At 51.8% G+C, this 23,554-nt stretch overlaps 1 protein-coding gene and 1 long non-coding RNA gene across 3 annotated transcripts; both read left to right on the top strand.

Moving 5' to 3' along the window:
• The first annotated feature begins 617 nt into the window (after positions 1-617).
• LOC149126744 (uncharacterized) lies at positions 618-4,797 on the top strand. 2 transcript variants are annotated; one of them, XR_016234149.1, is made up of 3 exons: positions 618-823; positions 3,722-4,203; positions 4,418-4,797. It is a non-coding gene; the product is annotated as an uncharacterized LOC149126744 (long non-coding RNA). The 2 variants fall into 2 exon arrangements; XR_016234150.1 differs by lacking the exon at positions 618-823 and adding an exon at positions 906-1,960.
• Positions 4,798-15,149: 10,352 nt separating this feature from the next.
• Positions 15,150-21,005, top strand: LOC103349725 (uncharacterized). The gene is made up of 3 exons (XM_089333281.1): positions 15,150-15,492; positions 16,505-18,063; positions 19,888-21,005. The coding sequence occupies exons 1-3, from the start codon at positions 15,411-15,413 to the stop codon at positions 19,909-19,911; spliced, it is 1,665 nt and encodes a 554-aa protein (XP_089189407.1). The 5' UTR covers positions 15,150-15,410; the 3' UTR covers positions 19,912-21,005.
• Positions 21,006-23,554: the final 2,549 nt, after the last annotated feature.

Raw genomic sequence — 23,554 nt, 5'->3', positions numbered from 1 at the left:
TTACACCCCCAGCCCCCAGGCCCCAGAGGCCCCAAAGTCTAGTCCAGGTCTCTCTCCCTCCACTCATTCAAGTTATGCTTTGTGTGCCTACTGCATGCTCACCCACACCCAGGGGTCCAGGCTCCAGTTCCCACCCACCTAAGCTCTGTTCATCGGGGTTTCTTTCTCACGCTCCTGCTTCTGCTCAGCCATCCAGGCACTTGTCCAGAAAACCTGGTGCCCAGCTAGAACAGGTTTTCAGCTCCATCTCTGCCTCAGAGGGTGGATCCCATCCGCATTGACAGTTTAGATCCCCCAGAATCACCCTCCTTCCTGTTCCTCCCCAGGCCCCACCTAAGGGACCAACTCATTCTCCATCCTCATGAGCTTCCTTGGCCTCTGTCTCCTCCTTTGAACCTGGGTGTTCTGCACTGCTCACGGCTGCAGGAACAACAGGCCGTGCAGCCAGGCCCTGCCCAGCCCCGATGATGCTAGTAAGGCCTCTTTAAAAGAGCACGGACAGAGGTGGCATTTTCTGCAGGGAGCCTAGGGGAGCAGACGCCCAGCCTCCCTGTCCTGCAGCTCCGGGTGCCCTTGTTGGCGTCCCTCTTTGGCGGAAGACCCATTCCTTAGAGACCCAAGCCTCCAGCACTCCAGCTCTCCTCGCTCCACCCGGAGACTCCACTCTCAAGAACCTCACTCATCTCTTTGCCTTCCAGGTCTTAGCCACCTCTGGGACTCAAGACTCCCTCCAGCTCTCTGCAGCTAGACTGGCTCAAGATGAGGAGAAAAACCACCTCCCCTGCATGCCAGCTGTTTCTCCTCCTTCTGCTTTTAGGGAGTGGTGAGTGACTCGCTAAAGAGAGGACAGTCACGGCATTTGAGTAGAGTTTGGGGAAGAGGTGGGCAGCTCCTGGCTGCACACTCTGTCCATTCAGCTCTCTGCTCATCACAGGGCTAAAGATCTTTATTTTTGCTCCCTTCTCTCCAATCCAATCTGGCATGCATTCTCTGTTCTGCTCCCAGTAGCAACCTTCCTGCCTAGAAGTCAGACCTGTTTCTTCTATAATCAATTAATCCCAAGCACAGGTGCATCCGGGTTGGAAGGGAGCCCAGAGTTAGTGTCTGGCCACCTGCAGGAAGGAGGCAGGGATCCATTTCCAAGTCTCTGGCAGCCGCCACTTAGCCACTAATTAAATACTTCTCGAGGGTGCTGTCCCACACTCACACAGCTTTCATTCTTCCTAGAACTTGTCCCACCAGGGCAAATGTCCAGTATTTTCTTTTATTTTTTTTTTAAATTATGTATTTATTTGAAAGGAAGAGCTACAGAGAGAGAAGGGAAGAGAGAGACAGAGAGAGGTAGAAAAAGAGATCTTCCTTCTGCTAGTTCACTCCCCAAATGGCCACAACAGCCAGAGCTGGGCTGGTCCAAAGCCAGGAGCTTCTTCCAGGTCTCCCACATAGGTGTGGGGCCCCAAGCACTTGGTCCATCTTTCATTGCTTTCCCAGGCACATTAGCAGGGAGTTGGATTGGAAGTGGAACAGCCGGAACTAGAACCAGTGCCCATGTGAGATGCCCATGTCACAGACAGCTGCTCAGCCCACTGAGCCACAACACCAGCCCTGCCCCCATCATGGCCTTGACTAGTTTGCTTTTGCCTCTGAACGACACAAGAAAAATCAATCCCCTCTCCCCAGTCTGGCTTCTTATCTCAACTTCTCACTTGGTTTCTCTCTTGATGCTGCCCCAACCCCAATCAGAGGCATCATCAGGAGGTTTTAGGATTCTTTCTCTGAATCAAAATTTGTATTCCTTATGTTCATCCAGGCAACGCTTAGGAAGAGCACGGGCGGAGGGTGAGGGAGAGAACACCTATGGCCCGGGGGAAGACGCAGCCATTGATAAAGTGAGGGTACACTGGACGGGAAACCAGAGAGGGCAGAGAAAGAGGCACGAGCTGGAAGAAGAGCAGCCCAGGTTCTCTTCCCAACCCTAACTGACCAACCAAGAGGTTCAGTCCCTGCCCTGAATACTGGAAGATCTTATTTGTTCAAGCTATACTTTGATTTTTTTTTTCTTTTTTCTTTTTTGACAGGCAGAGTTAGACAGTGAGAGAGAGAGAGACAGAGAGAAAGGTATTCCTTTTCCGTTGGTTCACCCCCCCCCCAAGTGGCCGCTACGGCCGGCGCATTGCGGCCGGCACGCTGCACCGATCCGAAGCCAGGAGCCAGAAGCTTCCTCCTGGTCGTCCATGCGGGTGCAGGGTCTAAGCACCTGGGCCATCCTCCACTGCCCTCCCTGGCCACAGCAGAGAGCTGGACTGGAAGAGGAGCAGCCGGGACAGAATCCGGCGCCCTGACCGGGACTAGAACCCGGGGTGCTGGCGTGCTGGCGCCGCAGGTGGAGGATTAGCCAAGTGAGCTGCGGCGCCGGCCTTGGATGGCTTTTAAAAGCTAGAGCATATGCCAAGGCTCTCTGGGGATCCCTTAAACTGGTGGCTTTCAAACTTTTTTATTTTTTAGAATTATTTTTTATTTATTTGAAAGAGAGCTACAGAGAGAGGTAGAGTCAGAGAGAGAGAGGTCTTCCATTCTGCTGGTTCACTCCCCAAATGACTGCAATGGCCAGAGCTGAGCAGATCCGAAGGTAGGAGCCAGGAGCCTCCTACTAGTCTCCCATGCAGGTGCTGGGGCCCAAAGCCTTGGGCCAACCTCTACTGCTTTCCCAGGCCATAGCAGAGAGCTGGATTGGAAGTGGAGTAGCTGGGACTCAAACCGGCGGCTATATGGGATGCCGGCACTGTAGGCTGGGACTTTAACCCACTGCGCCACAGCGCCGGCCCCGCTTTCAAACTTTTGTGTGCATGAGAATTACATGCATATCATGGCCCCTTCCCAAACTGGGTCCCCTTGCTTATCTCTCTCCTAGACGAAGGTCACAATTCCCCAGGTGGGTGTTTGGTGCAGCAGTTAAGATCCTACTTGGAACACCTGCACCCACAGGGGAGAGTGCCTGGGTTTGAGTCCTGCTCCAGCTCCTGGCTCCAGCTTCCTGCTAGTGTGGACCGTAGGAGGCAGTGGTGATGCCTTGACTGACTGGATTTCTGCCACCCCATTTGGGAGAGCTGGATTGGTTTCCCAGATCCTGGCTTTGGCCTTGCATAGTCCTGGCCATTTGTGGCTATTTGGAGAGTGGGTGGGAGCTCTCTCTTTCAAAAAAAAATTTTTTTTAATTAAAAGAAACCCAATACCACTTGGAGAATAGCTGGGTTTGTCTACACGGGCCTCTCAGCTTTCTCTCACATTTATCTGGAGAGCTCCATAAGCTTCCTGAGTTGTTGCAGCAGGAACAGCACTGCCCTCCCCCCACCCCTGTAGCTCCTGATCATGGGACTCCCCCTACCTGGGCTGTGGAACAGTGCATGGGTTACTGGCTGCCTCTGGGGACAGCCTGCTTTAGCTTAAATCTTTGTTCCACCACCGAGCACCTGTGTGAGCTGGGACCAATTGCTTTATCTAGCCAAACCTCAGTTTTCCTGTCTATAAAAAGTGGGTAACAACAGTTCCCATCTGTGAGGATCCGAAGGACTATTTCATACGTAGCGCCTAGCACAACGCCTGAAACACAGTGAGCACTTAGTGACGGCAGTCACTATTACCGTTAGTGCTAGTGCTAGAAGTAGCGACAGAACCAAACCAAATCTCCAGTGCAGCCAACCAGCCGTCCTTTCTTATTCAGCTGTAACTTCCAACGGGGACACCACAACCATCGTGTCCACACCGACCTCGACTTCCAGTGGGGCCAGCACAACCATCCTGGCCACACCGTCAACCTCTGATGGGACCACAGCAGTTCTGTCCACACCGTCACCAACGTCTGCTGGGACCACCACGGTCCCGTCCACATCATCAACCTCTGGTGGGACCACCACAACGGTCCCGTCCACATCGTCAACCTCTGGAGTGACCACCACAATGGTGCTGTCCACACAGACCACGACATCCAGTGGGGTCACCACAACCATCCCCCCGGGCACAACCACGCCTGGGAGGACTACGCCAGGATCAGCTCCGACCTCCAACGTCATCAGCACAAGCGCCGCCACGCCAGGGCGAGAGGAAAGACTCAAGGGACAGCTGAGGCCGTGGGAAGTCGCCCTCATCGCCCTGGGCTCCGTGGCGATGGCTGTGATCCTCTCCACAGGGCTCGTCCTCTCTCTTGTGAGTGCCAGAGGGGCAGAAAGCCCTTCTCTGGAGGGAGGGAGGGAGGGAGGGCAGAAAGTGACAAAGGACAGGGGCTGAGAAGCCCGCAGTTACCCAACTGGAGGAAATGGATGAAGGAAAAGGAGCTGGAAGAATCTGGGAGGAGGCCATATGGCAGGGGTGGGGACCGGGGGCGGGAGAGACTGAACCGCTTGCTCCTCCTGTTTTCTAGAAAACCTCTCCGTGCCTAAGAAACCTCTTCACCACAGAGCTCTACCATCCCCACGGCTCCAGCCTTGGCCCGTGCCCTGCAGGCTACCGTGGCGTCCGAAGTGCGCTGAGCGCAGCCGTAGCTGATTCCAGAGACCAGTGTCCTCCTACAGTCATGGAGCTGACCGGGACACTGGGGCCCTGAGCATTGCCACAGAGGGGTCAGCTGGAGGGAGCTGACCTGAGGCCCCAGGGGTCCCACTGGGTTTCCACTCCCCACCCCCCACAAAGGACTGCCCCTCGCAGCTCAGCAGCAGCCTAGGCAGTGCTCCAACGCTTGGTTTTCCTAGGCCAGAAAAAGGAGACAGAACTGTTAAATAAAAGCGTCTAAGCGGTGTGGGAGCCCCCCTCTGTGGGCGTGTGTGTGCTTCGCTGGGAGGACGGGCCCCACCTCCTAGAGCCCCTCTGGCTGGAACTCCCAGCTCCTGCATCCCCACGTGGAGTCCAGAGGTCTCAGCAGCCTGCGGCCTCCGTGGTGATGGAAGAATGGCGTGGGTGGAGGGAGGGATGGGGGAGGCAGGAGCTGGACTCAGGCAGCCAGGCTGGCCAAGATGGCCGCACGGCCTCCCAAGTGAGCTTGGAAAGCAGAAGGGCGACCGATCGGGCGTGCTGGGAGGGGAAGTGCCTAGGTGTGGCCGTGCTCCCTTGCTGCTGCAGGCTTGGACCTCTCACAGGTACAGCAGGTGCGGTTCCCCCGGGCCGGTGGCCGGCGCCAGGCAGCCGGAAGGACGAGCGCCAGCTTGTGCTAGGACGCCGGCTCTCAGCAGTTCTTGCGGCCCCGGGGCCTGCTCCCCATGCCTAGCCCGACGCAGGCTCCCGGTGCCCCCTGCGAGTCCCCCGGCACTGCCCCAGCTCTGCCTCGCTGCAAATCACTTGCTTCCGTTTCATCGACTCAACCCGCTAAGCCGCTTCCATTTCCGGAGTTCCGGGCCTGGGTCTGCGGCCGAGGCCCGCGGAGCACCCCTGACCACACTGCTCAGGAAGCTGGTTTCTACGGCTGTGGAGAAGCCAGAAGCCAGCGATGACCTACCCTAAGGATTCCTTTCACTTGAAATTCTAGAACAGGCAGAACTAATCGACGGAGACACAGGCCAGACCCAATCGCCCACGAGGGTGAGGGTGATTCTAGGAAGGGGCGCTTTCTGTGTGGTAGGGTTTATATGTTCATCCGACTGCTGGGCACACGGTTAGGTGAATTTGTCGAAGCTCTCTGGCTGGATACTTAAGATCTGTGCAGGTCACTGTCGTAGATTTTACTGCAGCAGTGGAGGATGGCCCAGGTCCTTGGGCCCTGCACCCCATGGGAGACCAGGAGAAGCACCTGGCTCCTGCCATCGGATCAGCGCGGTGCGCCAGCCACAGCGCGCCGGCCGCGGCGGCCATTGGAGGGTGAACCAACGGCAAAAGGAAGACCTTTCTCTCTGTCTCTCTCTCTCACTGTCCACTCTGCCTGTCAAAAAAAAAAAAAAAAAAAAAAACAACAACAACAACAAAAAACACACACACACAAACCACACAATAGCGTTTTGTAATACCCTCAAAGGCAGTAACTGGCCCATCAGTTACTCCTCTTCAGCGGGAATAGCCCCCAGCCCTTTATCCTGAAGTAACAGATCATCCCTTTCAGTCATTGCTTCATCCATTCATGACCGGTGTTGATGGAGCCCCCGGTTGGCACCAGGTCATGGGACATTGGGGAAGCAGGGGTGGACCCGTAGGTCAGGGTTGGGTGACAGAGACAGACAGGTTACAGGCCAATGCATCGAGTACTGAAACTTAATGTAGCCCAAGAGGAAACCCGTAACTTAGACAAGAGGAGAAAGGGCTGACTCACACAGAGGGTGGCAGTTGGGTGATGCTGAGTCGGCAGGCACTCAGAGGGCACATGCCAGGCAAGCCCACAGCCTGGCAGGGTGGCTGCTGGCACGGCTGGGGGATGGTCGGTCAGAAGACCTGTAGGACCGGATAGCTCTTTGGAGGGAGATGAGCCCAGGGTTAGCTGTGGCTCTGAGTGCCATACCACAGAGCTGACAGCTCATCTGTTACCATGGGAAGTCAACAGATCTGGGCATTTTTCCTTTTATTATTATGATTTTCATTGTGTATATGTATGAATGACAGTGTGCTAATTCAACACAAATTCACCGTGTGAAGATCAAATCGGGTGAGTTAGCACGTCCAATTAACAATAATTGGGGTTATGTGTTGGTGTTAGGGTGCAGCTGGTTTGGCTGCTGCCTGCAGTGCCGGCATCCCATATGGGTTTGAGTCCTGGCTGTTCCACTCCTGATCCAGCACCCTACTAATGTGCCTCAGGAAGCCCTGTACCCACACGACCTGGATGAAGCTCCTGGCTCCTGGCTTTGGCCTGGCCTAACCCCAGCCATAACAGCCATCTGGGGAGTGAACCAATAGATGGAAGTTCCCTCTCTCTCTCTCTCTGTCCCTCCACTCCCACCCGATAACTCTGCTTTTCAAATAAATAAAATAAATCTTAAAAAAAGATAATTGTATGTATTTATGGGGTATAGTGTAACATTTCTTTTTTTAATATTTTATTTATTTATTTGACAGGTAGAGTGACAGAGAGAGAGAGAGAAAGAGAGAAAGGTCTTCCATCTGTTGGTTCACTCCCCAAATGACTACAATGGCAGGAGCTGAGCCGATTCAAAGCCAGGAGCTTCCTCTGGGTCTCTCAAGTGGGTGCAGGGGCCCAAGAGCTTGGACTATCCTCTACTGCTTTCCCAGGCCATAGCAGAGATCTGGATCAGAAGAAGAGCAGCCAAGACTAGAACCGGCACCCTTATAGGATGCTGTCATTGCAGGCAGAGGATTAACCTACTGCGCCACAGCGCTGGCCCCCGTTTCAGTGCCTGTATACAGCATGTGCTCACATCAGGATAATGTTCCCTCTGCTTGTCATACTTCACGATTAGAATCTTTGCACTCTTCTCTTCTGTTTGCTCAGAAAATACGTTAACAGGTTACTGTGAACCACACCAAGTGCACTGTGCTGTGTAACTCTAGGAACTCAGTCCTTCTAACCGTGACTCACTGCAGTTGCAGGACACAAAATCAACACACGCAGCACGGCAGCAGGTGTACACACTAATAAAGAACTTGCTGAAAGAGAAATCAAGAAAGCAAACTCAAATGACTACAAAAAAAATGTTTAGGAAGAAACAACCAAGGAAGTGAAAGATCACTGCTGTTAAAATATAAAAGCCACGAGGCCGGTGCAGTGGCGCACTAGGTTAATCCTTCGCCTGCAGTGCCAGCATCCCATATGGGCGCTGGGTTCTAGTCCCGGTTGCTCCTCTTCCACTCCAGCTCTCTGCTGTAGCCTGGGAAGGCAGTAGAAGATGGCCCAAGTGCTTGGGCCACTGCACCCACATGGGAGACCAGGAGGAAGCTCTTGGCTCCTGGCTTCAGATCAGCATAGCTCTGGCCGTTGTGGCCATCTGGGGGTGAACCAACGGAATGAAGACCTTTCTCTCTCTCACTGTCTATAACTCTACCTGTCAAATAAATAAATAAAAACCTTTAAAAAAATAAAAGCCTTATAAAAGAAATCAGAGAGGGGGTAGACATTTGACATGGGTATCAGAGGGTCTGAGTTCAAGACACAGCACAGCTTTCTGTTGATGTGCACCGGGGAGCAGCCCGTAATGGCTCAAGGGGTTGTGTCCCTACCACCCACGTGGAGGCTCAGCTTGAATCCCCAGCTCCTGGCTTCAACCTAGCCCAGCCTCAGTCTTTGCAGGCACTGGGGAGTGGAGCAGTGAATGGAAGCGCTCAGATTCTCTGTCTCTGTCTCTCTCTCTCTCTTTTTTTTTAACTTTTATTTAATAAATATAAATTTTGGAAGTACAACTTTTGGATTTCTCTATTAAATAAATAAATATTTTAAAACCAATCATAGAGGACACACAAAAAGTGGAAAGACATTCTCTGCTTATAGTTAGAAGAACTGATTTTTGTTAAAATGGCCATACTATCCTATGCAATTCACAAATCAGATTCAATGCAATCCTCATTAAAATGCCAATGATATTTTTTACAGAAATAAGCAATACCATCCTTAAATTCATATAGAACCACAAAAAAACAGAAAAGCCAAAATATTCCTGGGCAAAAGAACACAAAATGGAAACATCACAATATCTGATTTCAAAACATACTACACAGCAATAGTAAAACAGCATGGTACCGGTAAAAAAAACCCAACACACAGGTTAATGGAACAGAATAGAGAACCCAGAAAATAATCCACATATGTGTTGTCAACTGACTTTTTACAGATGTGCCAAGAATATACATTAGAGAAAGGACAGTCTCTCCATCAAATGGTGTTGGCAAAAACTGCATATACCTATGGAGAAGAATGAAATTAGGTCTTCTCTCATCATAAAGAAAAATTAACTTAAGATGGATCATGTAAGATCCTGTGTAAGACTTGAAACTATGAAACTGCTAGAAGAAAATATAGGGTAAACACTTGGAGACTCAGCTTAGGCAAAGGTTTTTTGGATCAGTACCAAAAAGCAGAGGCAACAAAAACAAAACTAGTCAAGCGGGATTATATCAAACTGAGAAGCTTCCACACAGCGAATGAAACAGTCACCAGCATGAAGAGACGGCTGACAGAAAGGGCAAGAAACATTTGCAGACTACTCATCCAACATGGGATTAATATCCCGAATATATAAGGAATTCAAAAAACTCAACAACGGTTAACAATAACAAAAATCCGATTGAGAAGTGAACAACGGATCTGAATAGACATTTCTGAAAAGGAAAAAAAAAGTAGCCAAGAAATATAAGAAAATAAGTCCAATATCACTGATCATCAGGAAATGTAAGTCAAAATGTGATACCACCTTACACCACTTAGAATGGCTGGTATCAACAGGACAAATGTGGGGGCTGGCTGTGTGGCATGGCAGGGGAAGCCGCCACCTGCAGTGCTGGCATCCCATGTGGAATGCCAGCCTGGGAAAGCAGTGGAAAATGGCGCAAGTGCTTGGGCCTCTGCACCCACATGGGAGACCTGGGGAAGCTTTCTCTGGGCTTCAGATCAGCTCAGCTCTGATTGTTGCAGCCATTTGGGAAGTGAACCAGTGGATGGAAGACCTTTCTGTCTCTCCCTCTCTCTGTCTGTAACTCTACTTCTCAAATAAATAAAATAAAACCTTTTTTTAAAAATATATTTTAGAAATAATAAAATTATGGAGGCAGAAACCAGGTCTGGGATGGATGTTGTGTTACAGAGTTAAGTTGCCACTTGGAACGCCTGCGTCCTATGTCAGAGTGCCTGGAGTAGCATCTTGCCTCTGCTCCCAATCCAGTGTGCTATTAATGCACATCGGGGTCTTTCCATCCACATGGGTAACTTGAATGGAGTCCTGGCTCCTGGCTCTGGCCTAACCTAGTCGTGGCTCCTGCAGGCATTTGGGGAGTGAACCAGCAGATGGGAGAATTTCTTTGTCTCCTGTCTCTCTGCCTCTCAAATAAACTAAATAAATTTCTTTAAAAAAAAAAAAAAAAGAACTACAAGGGCTGGTGCTGTGGTGTAGCAGTTAAAGCTGCCGCCTGCAGTGCCAGCATCCCATATGGGCTCCAGTTCGAGTCCTGGCTCCTCCACTTCTGATCCAGCTCTCTGTTATGAACTGGGAAAGCAGTGGAAGGTGGCCCAAATGTTTGAGCCCCTGTATCCACGTGGGAGACCCGGAAGAAGCTCCAGTCATCTGGCTTCAGATCAGCCCAGCTCCATCTGGGTAGTGAACCAGAAGATGGAAGATATCTCTCTCTCTCTCTCTGCCTCTGCCTCTCTGTCTTTCAAATAAATAACTAAATCTAAAAAAAAAGAAAAAAAAAAAACTACAGTCAACCTGAAATAGCTCCCAATGACCAAAATTTGAGCAAAAAAAAAAAAAATAGTGATAGTGTTGGATCAGATGTTTAGCATGAACTAAACATCGAGTTCTACTTTGGTTTGAAAATGGTTTGTCTTCTCTGAAATTCACGTTGGAATTTGATTCCCAGTGTAATGGTGTTGAGAAGTAACAGTACCTTTAAGATACGTTGGAGTGCAGAGGGATTAATTCCACTCTCATGGGACTGGGTTAATTCTTTATATCTTTTTTTTTTTTTTTAATTTATTTGACAGGTAGTTACAGACAGAGAAAGAGACAGAGACAAAGGTCTTCCTCCCGCTGGTTCACTCTCCAAATGGCCACCACGGGTGGAGTTACTCCGATCCGAAGCCAGGAGCCAGGTGCTTCCTCCTGGTCTCCCATGCGGGTACAGGCGCCCAAGCACTTGGGCCATCCTCCACTGCCTTCCCGGGCCACAGCAGAGAGCTGGACAGGAAGAGGAGCAACCGGGACTACAACCCGGTGCCCATATGGGATGCTGACACTGCAGGCAGAAGATCAACCAAGTGAGCCATGGCGCTGGCCCCAAGGACTGGGTTAATTCTTGCACGAGTGAGTGACTTCTCTCCCACGTTGAGTGGATTAGCTACCTTACGAATGGGCTGTACCTGTGTTTTGCCTTCTTTCTAAGCTCCTGCATGCGCTTGCTCTATTCTACAGGATCACGATGCTGTGCAAAAGCCTTGGCCAGAAGCTCCAGCCCACGGATGTGTAGCAGTAGCTCACAAGCCTCCACTTTGCCTAACGAAGGCTAACTGTTGGCTGTGCAACCAATGAGACTCGTCCTTACCGTAACAGGTAAGTACGCCTTGCTTGCGAACTTCAGGAAGTGGTCTTGAGAAAGCTGGCTGAAGTTGCAGAGTCCAGTGGCTCACCACACTAGGCATGCGGGTGAGGGTAGCCAGCCCCTTCTCGCCTGGAGGGGGGCCAGTGTGAAGCCGGCCCTGTCCTTTGTCTGCTTGCTCCTGACTCCCCCTACACCTCCCCTTTCTGCTCCCTTCCAAAGCTCTCCTTCCAGCGTAAGAGTTTCGGGATGCCCTCCATCTCCTGAGACCGCCAGCCTCTTGTTTAAACCTGATTTCTGGGCGTCCACTCCTGACTCTCACGTGTTGGTTTGTGAGCAGTGAGCAGCCCCGCCTTGTTTTCCATAACGCTGGGGTTCCCCACCTCCAGAGCTCTGAGCCGAATCAATTCTTTTCTCCATAATCTCACAGTCTCGGGTATTCTGTGATAGCATCAGAAAACAGCAGACGTCCACACTGATGTGAACAAATAATTGAATAAATAAGTTAGTAAGATGGTACGATTTTTTCTTAGAGGAGAATTCCAATTCATGAGTATAGAAGCCACCAGAGCCTCACAGGAGCCTTCAAGCCACAGCAACAGAGGCTAAAGTTGGTGGGTGAACAGCTCAACAAAAACAGCTCTTGTTTCATCTCAAGTAGCTCCTGCCAATATGCAATAACTACAGTGGGGGAAAAATAGCAACTGGATGGTGGAGAATCCTGCCTGACTCCATTTAACTGAGTGACTGGGATACCACCACCAGGAACAGGTCATGTTGACATCCTGCCTTCCCTGATGAGCTGCCCTGAGAAGGGATCATCGCCTCCCACTAACTCACAGTCTCTGCCTAACTGTAAGAAAACAAGACTTGGGGCTGGTATCGTGGCACTGCGGGTTAGGCTGCCCCCACCCTGAAATGCCAGCGTCCCATTTGGGTGTCAGTTGGAATCCCAGCTGCTCTACTTTCCATACAGATCCCAACGAATGAGCCTGGGAAAGCTGCGGAAGATGATCCAAGTATTTGGGCCCCTACTTCCCATATGGGAGACCCGGAAGAAGCTCCTGGCTCCTGGCTTTGGCCTGACCCAGTCCCAGCTGTTGTGGCCATTTGGGAGAGTGAACCAGCAGATGGAACATCTCTCCTTCTCTCTGTGTATAACTCTGTCATTCAAAAGATTTTTTTATTTATTTGAAAGGCAGAGCTATAGAGAGGCAGAGGCAGAGAGAGGGAGAGAGAGAGGTCTTCCATCCACTGGTTCACTCCCCAGTTGGCCACAGTGGTTGGAGCTATGCCGGTCCAAAGTCAGGAGCCAGGAGCTTCTTCTAGGTCTCCCATACATGTTCAGAGGCCCAAGGACTTGGGCCATCTTCCACTGCTTTCCCAGGCCATAGAAGAGAGCTGGATTGGAAACGGAGCAGCTGGAACTCGAACCAGCACCCATATGGGATGCCAGCACTGAAGACAGTGGCTTTACCCACTATGCCACAGCGCCTGTCCCATAACTAAATTTTTCAAAAAATCAGACTAAACGGGGCCAGTGCTGTGGCTTAGCAGGTTAAAGCCCTTTCCTGAAGCGCCAGCATCTCATATGGATGCCAGTTCTAGTCCCGGCTGCACCTCTTCCAATCCAGCTCTCTGCTATGGCCTGGGAAAGCAATAGAAGATGGCCCAAGTGTTTGGGTCCCTGCACCCGCGTGGGAGACCCGGAAGAAGCTCCTGGCTCCTGGCTTTGGCCTGGTCCAGCTCTGGCTGTTGCAGCCATGTGGGTAGTGAACCAGTAGATGGAAGATTCTCTCTCTCTCTTTCTCTCTTTCTCTCTCTCTCTCCTTATCTCTCCTGTAATTCTGCCTTTCAAATAAATAAATACATCTTTTAGAAAAACGTGTTTTCCCTATTAGTCTTTAGAGATATATTCATTAGTTAAATTAAACATACACAAATACTTTCTGAATACATCTAAATAATATATTTTTTCTTTTAAGATTTATTTATTTACTCCCCAGATGGTCTCAGTGCCAGGCTGAAGCGAGGAGCCCGGAGCCAGGAGCTTCATCCAGGTCTCCCATGTGGGTGCAGTGGCCCAAGCACTGGGGGGCATCTTCCACGGCTTTCCCAGGAGCATTAGCAGGGAGCTGGAGCAGAAGTGGAGCAGCTGGGACTCAAACTGGTGCCCATATAGGATGCCTGTACTGCAGGCCTTGGCTTAACCCACTATGTCATAGCACTGGTCTCCTAAGTAATATGTTTTTAAAAAACAGAGAGAGAGAGAGAGAGAGAGAGAGAGATTGAGATTCTGTCTGTTGAATCACTCCCTAAAGGACTGGAACAACTAAGGCTGAGCCAGGCTGAAGCCTGGAGCCTGGAGCTCCATCCAGGTCTCCCACACAGGGGCAGGGGCCCAATCATTTGGACCATCCCTCTGCAATTTTCCTAAGTGCATTAGCAGGGAGCTGGGTTGGAAGTGAAGCAGCCAAGACTCAAACCAGTGCTTATGTGGGTTGCCAGTGTTGCAGGTGGCGGCTTAACCTGTTGTGCTACCTAAATATTCTTTTTTTTTTTTTTTTGACAGGCAGAGTGGACAGTGAGAGAGAGAGACAGAGAGAAAGGTCTTCCTTTTCCATTGGTTCACTCCCCCAATGGCCACTGCGGCTGGCGGGCCGTGACCAGCGCACCATGCTGATCCGAAGCCAGGAGCCAGGTGCTTCTCCTGGTCTCCCATACAGGTGCAGGGCCCAAGCACTTGGGCCATCCTCCACTGCACTCCCGGGCCACAGCAGAGAGCTGGACTGGAAGAGGGGCAACCGGGACAGAATCCGGCACCCCGACCGGGACTAGAATCCGATGTGCTGGCGCCTCTGGCGGAGGATTAGCCTATTGAGCCACGGCACCGGCCCCACTTAAATATTCTTAAAAATATTTAATACACCCAAATAGCATTAGTTGTTGAAACAATCGGCTAAACTTGATACACTGGCTATTGACTTCCAGGAAATGAGCTGCTTCTAAGAGGGGAGCAAGGTCCCACCCCTCTTGTGAGCCCAGAGCTCCTCTGCCGCTTAGGAGGACCCTGGGTAAGAATGGCCCACAAACAGCAGGAAACGTCTCTACGTGGAAACAGAACAACTCCAATTTTCTGGATGTTTTGCATGAGACAAAGATGGGACCAGAGGAGGAAGAATTATGAGCATTCTCATCTGGCCTAGCAAGACCTACGGACATGAACTGACTTTTTTTTTAAGAGGCAAAGAGACACAGACAGACAGACAGACTGAGTTCCCATCCACTGGTTCATTCTCCAGATGCCTGCAACTCTGGGCCAGGGCTGAAGCCAGGAGCCAAGAATTCAACCCAGGTCTCCCACATGGATAGCAGAAACCTAATTACTTGAGTGGTTACCTGCTGCCTCCCAGGATCTGCACTGGCAGGAAGCAGGAGCCAGAGCCAGAGCCAGGGCTCGAACCCAGGCCCCCGATGCGTGGCCTCTCATTGGTAACCTGGCCTGAACTAATTGTGTCGAGTGGTTAAAGAAAGCTTGCTGGGGTGAGGATTACTAGGGTGAGGACTCTCCAGTAACAGGGAGAGAAATGAGTGAGCCAGAGATAAGCCGGTGAGAAGGATTTGGGTGGGTGGCAGAGACTAGTCTTCAGCTAGAAATCTGGGGTGCTGATGGCCCCCCCACAAGGATTCCCCTCTTTCTGTTAAGGACCAAGGTGCTTGCTCCCCTCTGACATCTGGTCCTCCACTCGCCGTACATTGCTGCCCCCACAGGCCTGGCCTTCCTTGTCCTCCATCACCCTGCCCTCTCCTCCCCCCCAGCTGTGGAAAAGGAGGCCCGAGGTCCTCTCCAGGCACTGGCACTTCTGTGTGTACCAACTGTCACCCAGGGCTCAGCATCAGAAAGCAGCGCCACTCACACTGACAAGCTTGATCCCCTGCTGGGGCTCAGCCCTGGGCTCCTGTCCAAAGCCAGAGCCCCTTCTAACCCCCTGCGACTTCTCTCTTCCTCCTGCCCCGCCACTTCCCCGAGCCTGAGCCTTCTTCCGTTGAGTGACAGGGAGTAACGAAGTCCGCAGCTCCTCCCTGCAAGAAGGAAGACCCGGGAACCCTGGATTCCCCCGGCAGCAGTAGATATAAACCCCACAGGCCCAGGGAGCGGAGAGACTGAATGTCAGGTTGAGAGAAGGAGTAAGGAAAAGGCATCCAGACTCCCAGCCCCTGTGGGTTCCCTCGAGATGATAAGAAAAAAATGCTCCTCCATGTGCCCCCTGCACCTGCTGCTGCTGCTGCTGCTTCTCTCCCGGTGCTGGGAGCCGGGTGAGTAACGGGCCTGGAGCAGTGGGGTGGGGGTCTCAGGACTCAGGCAGAGCCAGTGTCCAGTGAACCTGCAGGGGGCGGCGGGCAGGGGCACTGAACCCTGCTGTCTGCCCCTGTCCCAACTCCCAGCCTCAGGGAAGCAGGGTTCCCAGCACCTTGCTCATTCGTGTTCTCACACCCACCTTGCAGGGAACACTCTGCTTCTGCCTATTTTCTTTTTATTTAAGTTTCTGTTCTTCAACTTCCTTGAGAAATGAAAGATTGAATTCTACTAAAGGAGTTCAATCAGCAGTAGGGAGGGAGGGAGGGAGGGCAGGGGGCGTTCCCCAAACTAAAATGTAGACCACATTTACCGCTAAGAATACGCTCTCAGTCCCAAACCCATGCCCGTGAGGCCAGGGGTGCGAAGGTGGAGAGCACTGATCTCTTCCTTCTGCTGAGGCCCATCTCACCACACCCACAAAGACACGTGGCTTCTCCCCAGCCTCCAATTACTGATCACCCCAGATCTCACCCCAGGGCTGTCTCTAAGTCGTATACCAAGCCATGACCTGAATTGAGTTTCAACATGAATTGCAGCTCCTGCCCCCTCTGTCTACCAGACCCCCCAGGCACATCTGGGAAAGAGGAGGCACCCACAACCTGGGGTCAGAAAGCCTCGTTGTGGCAATCCCGCCTCGGGGGAGTGAGGTCAGAGTCAGGCCTCCAGCTGCATGCAGATAGACAAGACCTGGAGGGCACAGAACCAGCAGCTGGGTGACAGATCTTACAAGGAAGCGGCTTAGCTCTAGGCCCTCTGTACTGCACTGCGTGAGGACCCATTGCAGTGTCTGTTATCAGCACCACATGCCTAACGCCAGGCAATTCTTAACTCAAAACACATCCAGCCACGTTGCCCAGGGTTATGCGTCATTGGAACAGAAGGAAAGCTTGACAAATACTGAGCAGAAGGGGGGGCAGTGGGGACGCAGGCTGTCAACAGCACACGTTAAATGAGATTGCTTTTGTGTAGGAACAAGTCGGAGTGTTTCTACCAAGGACCCAGATGTCAGCCCCACAAACTCAAACACAAGAGAAAGTTATACCACTGAGGACCCAGCAATCACTGAGGGTCACAGCATGGAGGGCTTAGAGACCACAGAGGATGGTCACACAGAGCCAGAGGATGATGTCACCACAGACCCCGTGACCATGGAAGACGATGTCACTATAGACCCCATGACCATGGAGGACGATGTCACTGTAGACCCAGAGACCACAGAGGATGGTCACACAGAGCCAGAGGATGATGTCACCACAGACCCCATGACCATGGAAGATGATGTCACTATAGACCCCATGACCATGGAGGACGATGTCACTGTAGACCCAGAGACCACAGAAGATCGTCACACAGAGCCAGAGGATGATGTCACCACAGACCCCGTGACCATGGAAGACGATGTCACTATAGACCCCATGACCATGGAGGACGATGTCACTGTAGACCCAGAGACCACAGAAGATGGTCACACAGAGCCAGAGGATGATGTCACCACAGACCCCATGACCATGGAAGATGATGTCACTATAGACCCCATGACCATGGAGGACGATGTCACTGTAGACCCAGAGACCACAGAGGATGATCCCACTACAGACCTCATAACCATTGAGGATGATGCCACAGAACCAGAGACCACGGAAGACAGTGTCACTATAGACCCCATGATCACAGAGGATGATGTCACTATAGACCCAGAGACCACAGAGGATGATGTCACTACAGACCCAGAGACCACAGAAGATGATGTCATTACAGACCCTAGGACCATGGGGGATGATGTCACAACAGACGCCAGGACCACAGGGGATGATGTCACTACAGACCCCAGGACCACAGGAGATGATGTCACTGCAGACCCCAGGACCATGGGGGATGATGTCACAACAGACACCAGGACCACAGGGGATGACGTCACTACAGACCCCAGGACCACAGGGGAGGATGTCACTACAGACCCCAGGACCACAGGAGATGATGTCACTACAGACCCTAGGACCATGGGGTATGACGTCACTACAGACCCCAGGACCACAGGGGATGACATCACCACAGACCCTAGGACCATGGGGGGTGATGTCACTACATACCCCAGGACTACAGGGGAGGATGTCACTACAGACCACAGGACCACGGGGTATGATGTCACTACAGACCCCAGGACCACGGGGGATGATGTCACTACAGACGCCAGGACCACAGGGGATGACGTCACTACAGACCCCAGGACCACAGGGGATGACGTCACCACAGACCCTAGGACCATGGGGGATGATGTCACTACAGACCCCAGGACCACAGGGGATGACGTCACTACAGACCCCAGGACCACAGGGGACCACAGCACGGCACACCCCAGCACCACGGGGTATTTTACCACAGAAAATCCAGACACTCGCCCTGAGGGAACAGACTCGGTCTCAACAGTGAAACCCACTAAGCTCCTGATGCCCCTGGGCATTATCCTCGTGTCCCTGGCTGCAGCCACGGTCACTGTTGCACTGTGTGTTGGACTTGCCTTCATCTTAGTGAGTATTTGCCCCAGGGGCGAGAGGGTCAGCATGGGACTGAGGGTATCAGATGAGGAGTTGGAGGCCATGGGAAGTGGAGGGAGAACGGCAGGAGAAATTGCCGAGTGGGAGGAGCCCTGCCCAGAGAGAGCTTTGCAAAGCTCAGGGAGAGACAGAGGTGGTGGGGAAGGAAAAAGGGGCAACCGGCATAAATGATTAGTACAGAGGGGCCAGAGACGCCGCCTGCGACGCCCCGGCCATTGCAGCCATCTGGGGAGTGAGGCAGCAGATGAAAGACCTCTCCCCACCCCCAACTCTGCCTTTCAAATAAATAAATCTTCTTAAAATAAATTAATTTAATTAATTAATGCAAGAGGAGGCTCCATGGGACAGGAGAAGGGGAGAAGCAGGTGATAGAGCAGACAGAGAAAGAAACAGCGACACAGATCCGGGAAGACCACGGAGAGCTGCAGCAGTCGAGAGAGCAGAGGAACGGAGACGTTGGGGCGGCGCACTCCCGGCAGGAACCACCTGCCTTTGGCTTAACTACTCACCCCTGCTGCAACTGGGCATACGATTTTTTTTTTTTTTTTTTTGGCCGAGCTTGGGTAGGTTTTGATGAGCATGGCTGCTCTATACTGCAGAGACCACTGCTAACACCTCTCACACGGGAGCTCTGGGTACTTCTCAGTCTCTGAGGGGGCTCCTTGCTTCTGCAGCCCCATTGGCTTCCTCTTGCCGCCTGTTGGTCCAAAAGTCAAGCCTTTCAGTTCTGGCCTGCTGCTCAGCGGGCAAGGGTGGTTCTCTCTGCCCTGCTGACCTCAGGATTAAGTGCTCGCTGGAACAAGTGGCGGCTTGCACGGTCAGCCAGCTCGAGCAGGTCCGGGAAGCCTCGTTCACTCCTGTTGCTCATCGACCTCTGCCAGCCCACAGCTTTGGGTCCATTCGTGAGTAAAGCTGACAGTAAGGCCTTAGACAGCTGAGGCGTTTGCATTTAATCCCACTGAAATGACAGCTTGAAACTCGAGTGTTCTAGACGGCTGACAAGAGGAAACGGGGAAACCAAACCTCCCCATGCCCTTGACTCACACACAAGCCAAGATCAGCCTTTTCCAGCCAAGGGAGGACCCTGTGGACCTCGCTGCCATCACAGACCAGCACAGTTCTGGTGGTGCGGCTCACACTGAAAGTCACATTCCTGCCAGGGGGCGAGGGACATGCTCCTTTGCCTAGCCAGGCTGCTAAGCAGTGGCACAGAGCTGTCGCTAGCATGGTCTCTTGTAGAGACGGAAGACAGGCAATGGCGCAGATTCGGGTTATAGGAAGTAATCTGAATCTTCCACCTGCTGGTTCACTCCCCAGATGCCACAAGGCTGGGCTAGGACAAAGCCAAGAGCCAAGAACTCCATCTGGGTCTCCCATTGGAGTGGCGGGGACTCGGATACTGGAGCTGTCACCTGCTGCCTCTCAGGAGGAATTTTATCTTGGATTTGGAATCAGGAGCAGAGCCCGGACCCAGACCCAGACCCAGACCCTCTAAATAAGGGGGGTGGTGGGCGCCCCAAGTCACGTCTTCAGCTGCTGTGCCAAAATGCTCCGTCACAATTTTGTGAACTACCCTCATGTTTCTACTTCTGTGCCTCCCCCCGGTTCCATTTAGCAAAATGTTTTTCTCCTACATCATTGCAGAAGTTTTTAGAAATTATGTAATCTCTACAGAATCTCAAGAAAATGGGTAACAAAGGGAAAGTCATAGAATCTGGGCTGTACAGAGCTCCAGAAGCTACATGAGTTAAGAGAAGGAACAAGAATCTTAAAATCGAACGCTTTCTTCCTCCCTAGAAAATTGCCATGAATGTTCGTTAAGTCCGTCCAGCAGGGCTGCCGTCGCCCCCAGGCCGTGACTGGAAGCGCCCCATTGGGAGGACCCGGGCGGTGACCACAGCTGATTCTGGGAACACCAGCCCCCTGCAGCCCTGCAGCACCGTGACACACGATGTCCTGAAGCGTCCCTGCCCCTCCTGTGGCCAGCAGCCCCGGCGACACCTGCTGAGGGAGGCGGCTGCGCCTGGGAGCGAGCAGGTCAAGGACACCCGCTGCTCTGAGTATCCCCCGATTCTGTCTGGTCACGGTTACTTCCTTGGAAAATTGCCTTTCATCTCTCTACCAGGTTTGGTCATGAAAACTATTTGAGAGAGACATACACAACTCAGATATAAGACATGTTCCGGGGCTGTGGTGTAGCGGTAAAGCCGCCACCTGTCATACTGGCATCCCATATGGGTGCCGGTTCAAGCCTGGCTGCCCTGCTTCCAATCCAGCTCCCTGATAATGCACCTAGGAAAGCAGTGGAGGACGGCCCAAGTGCTTGGGCCCCTGCATCCACGTGGGAGACCCAAAAGAAGCTGTTGCAGCCATTCATGAAGTGAAGCAGTGGTTGGAAGATCTCTCTCCCTCTCTCTCTCTCTCTCTCTCTCTCCCTTTCAAATAAATACATCTTTTAAAAGGGATATGACATATTCATGAAGTCTGATCAAATAAACAAGACAAATGTTGTCTGTTTCTCCCTATTTCTCTCATTCATTTATTCATAGTGTTACCAGTGCCTTGCACAATCTGGGCATACTACGTCTACCTGTGTCAGTCTACCTGTGAGCTGAAGGCCTCTCGAGGGGGCCATACCTAGAGGCTGGCCTTGGGCCGCAACGCTTTCAGCTGCCTGCATTTTGCAATGCCCACATCCCATACCAGAGTGCGGGTTCGAGTCCCAGCTGCCCTGCTTACAATCTAGCATTCCTGCAAACGTGTCTGGGAGGGCAGCGAATGATGGCTCCAGTACCTGGGACCCTGCCACATGCTGGGGACCAGGATGGAGTCTCTGGCTTCTGGCTTTGGCCTGGCATAGACCAGGCTGTTGTGGCTATTTAGGGAGTGAACCAGCAGATGCAAGCTCTTTCTCTTTATGTCTCCTTCCCTCTCTGTTGCACAACCTTACAAATAAATAAATCTTAAAAAAAAAAAAAAAAAAAAAAGGCCATACTCAACCTTCCCAACACCCAGGCCAAAGACTTCTGTCTTCAGGATTTAGCTAACTGGTCACCCCACAGGTATGTGCTGAGTACCCCCCACGGGACAGGCCTCCACAGCAGTGACTGTGTCTCATTTCAATCACGGGGTGAAACCAGAACACGGCGTCCGGGCCTGACCTGAGACTGAGAGGACACGGCTGCCTCTGTGAGTCACAGGGGCTGTCATGGAAGTGATTCTCAGGATGCCAAGGCCACGGACAAGGCCAGGGCATCGCCTATGAGCCGTCTGCAAGGAAGGCAGGGCAAAAAGCAGATGTGAAACAGACGATGATTGCTTGTTCACCCTGCCGCTGCGCTCAGCATCACTGCATGGTTAAATACTGGAACTATGGAGTCATGGTCTAGAGTCAGGGGAACAGACTATTACATGGAAACATCAGAGTCCGGTGTAAGCCTGTGCTTCCAAGGTTCGACTGCACCTGTTATCATCCGGACCTGGGTCAGCTTCAGACTGCTGAGCGGACGGCGCCCGAGGCAGGCAGGCACGCTGACTGTCCTGGCACGTGGCAAGTGATGCGACCGGAACTCAGTGCAGGGGAGCACCAGGGAACTGAAAAGCCAGGGACTCACCAGCTGGCCGGGGGCCCCGGGAGCAGGCCCTCTAACACCGCAGAGCCTGTCTTCCAGTCTTTAACTGAAAGAACTGAATTGAGGAACCAAACACTGACTAAATGAAATCAAGCTGTGGCTGGGTGATTAGATTAGACTGCTGTTCATGGAAGGGCTGATATTTCTCAAGATTGTGTTTATTACGTCTTTTTCAAGGAAGAGTTTGGTTTTGTTTTGCAAACTCCCAGTGTTGGCTTAAAAGGGTTTTTTTTTTTAATTAAATGACCTAACTATATATAAAATAGGAAATGAAGTACAAAGTCCCTATGTTTATAGTACTATGGTTCCAATAATCAGAAATAACAGCAGTAATACAGTATGATGCGTGATGTTCTTGTGCGGGCTAATTCTTTGCTTCCAGCAGTAACATGGCACCCCCGGTTACGGTGTAGTTACCCACATCTCCGCTGTCACATGATGTCTTCCTTCTTTCTTGGATTTTCTCACACAAACTCTTTCAAAGCCTTTAGTCTCTTGGCCCCTGTGCTGTTACTTGCATTTCAAGTAATGAAAATGCTCCATTGGATTTTTAAGACAGTCTGTCCTCTAATCTTGTTTTTTTTTTAATTTTATTGATCTATTTGAGAGGCAGAGAAAGAGACAGACACAGAGAAAGAGAGCTCGCATCTGCGGGTTCATTCCCCAAACACCTGCCATGGCCAGGCCTGAACCGGGGCCAACTCCAGGACTTGGGAACCTAATCCAGGTTCCACACATGAGTGGCAGGGACCCAACTGCTTGAGCCATCACTGCTACCTCCCAGGATCTGCACCTGCAGGAAGCTGGAGGCAGGAGCTGGGGTCAGGTGTCAAACCCAGGTACCCTGATGTGGGAAGTAGCATCTTAACCACTCGTCTAAATACCCACTCCCCTTGTTCTAATCTTGTTGGCATACTACAATTGTAAGGATAATCATTTCTATTAGCCTTAGACTGATTTTATATTTATCATCAATAGGATCTAGTAAATGCTTATGTTATGGGGAATTTAAAAGACTATCATTTGGCTGGCGCCGCAGCTCAATAGGCTAATCCTCCGCTAGTGGTGCCGGCACCCCAGGTTCTAGTCCCGGTTGGGGCGCCGGATTCTGTCCCGGTTGCCCCTCTTCCAGTCCTGCTCTCTGCTGTGGCCAGGGAGTGCAGTGGAGGATGGCCCAAGTCCTTGGGCCCTACACCTGCATGGGAGACCAGGAAAAGCACCTGGCTCCTGGCTTTGGATCAGCGCAGTGCACCGGTCGCAGCGCACCGGCCGCGGCGGCCATTGGAGGGTGAACCAACGGAAAGAAGGAAGACCTTTCTCTCTGTCTCTCTCTCTCTCACTGTCCACTCTGCCTGTCAAAAAAAAAAAAAAAAAAAAGACTATCATCCATGGTAGTGGCCACTTAGCCTAGCAGTTAAACACCTGCATCTCCTGTTGGGGTACCTTGGTTCGATTCCCAGCTCCAGCTCCTGATTCCAACTTCCTGCCTAGGAGGCAGCCATGATGACCCAAGCTACAGGGCCCCTGACACCTATGTAGGAGGCCAAGATGGAGGTCACATCCTCAGCTCCAGCCCAGCCCTGCCTGTTGGAGAGGGAACCAGCTGATGAGGGCACCCTGCTCACTCCCACCCCAATAAATAAGTAAATAAATAAATAAAAATTTAAAAGTAATAAAAATGACCATCCAGGGGCCCAGTTTTGTGGGGCAGTGGGTTAAGCCATCTCTTGCAATGCTGATATCCTCTATCAGAGTGCCAATTTGAGCTGCAGCTACTCTGCTTCCAATCCAGCTTCCTGCTAACGCACCTGGGAAGGTAGCGGAATATGGTG

Source organism: Oryctolagus cuniculus, chromosome 5, assembly GCF_051225735.1.
Source record: "Oryctolagus cuniculus isolate XC-2025 breed Fujian yellow rabbit chromosome 5, ASM5122573v1, whole genome shotgun sequence".
NCBI lineage: Eukaryota > Metazoa > Chordata > Mammalia > Lagomorpha > Leporidae > Oryctolagus > Oryctolagus cuniculus.
The sequence above is the reverse complement of the archived record's forward strand: the minus strand, read 5'-3'. Positions and strand labels throughout refer to the sequence as shown.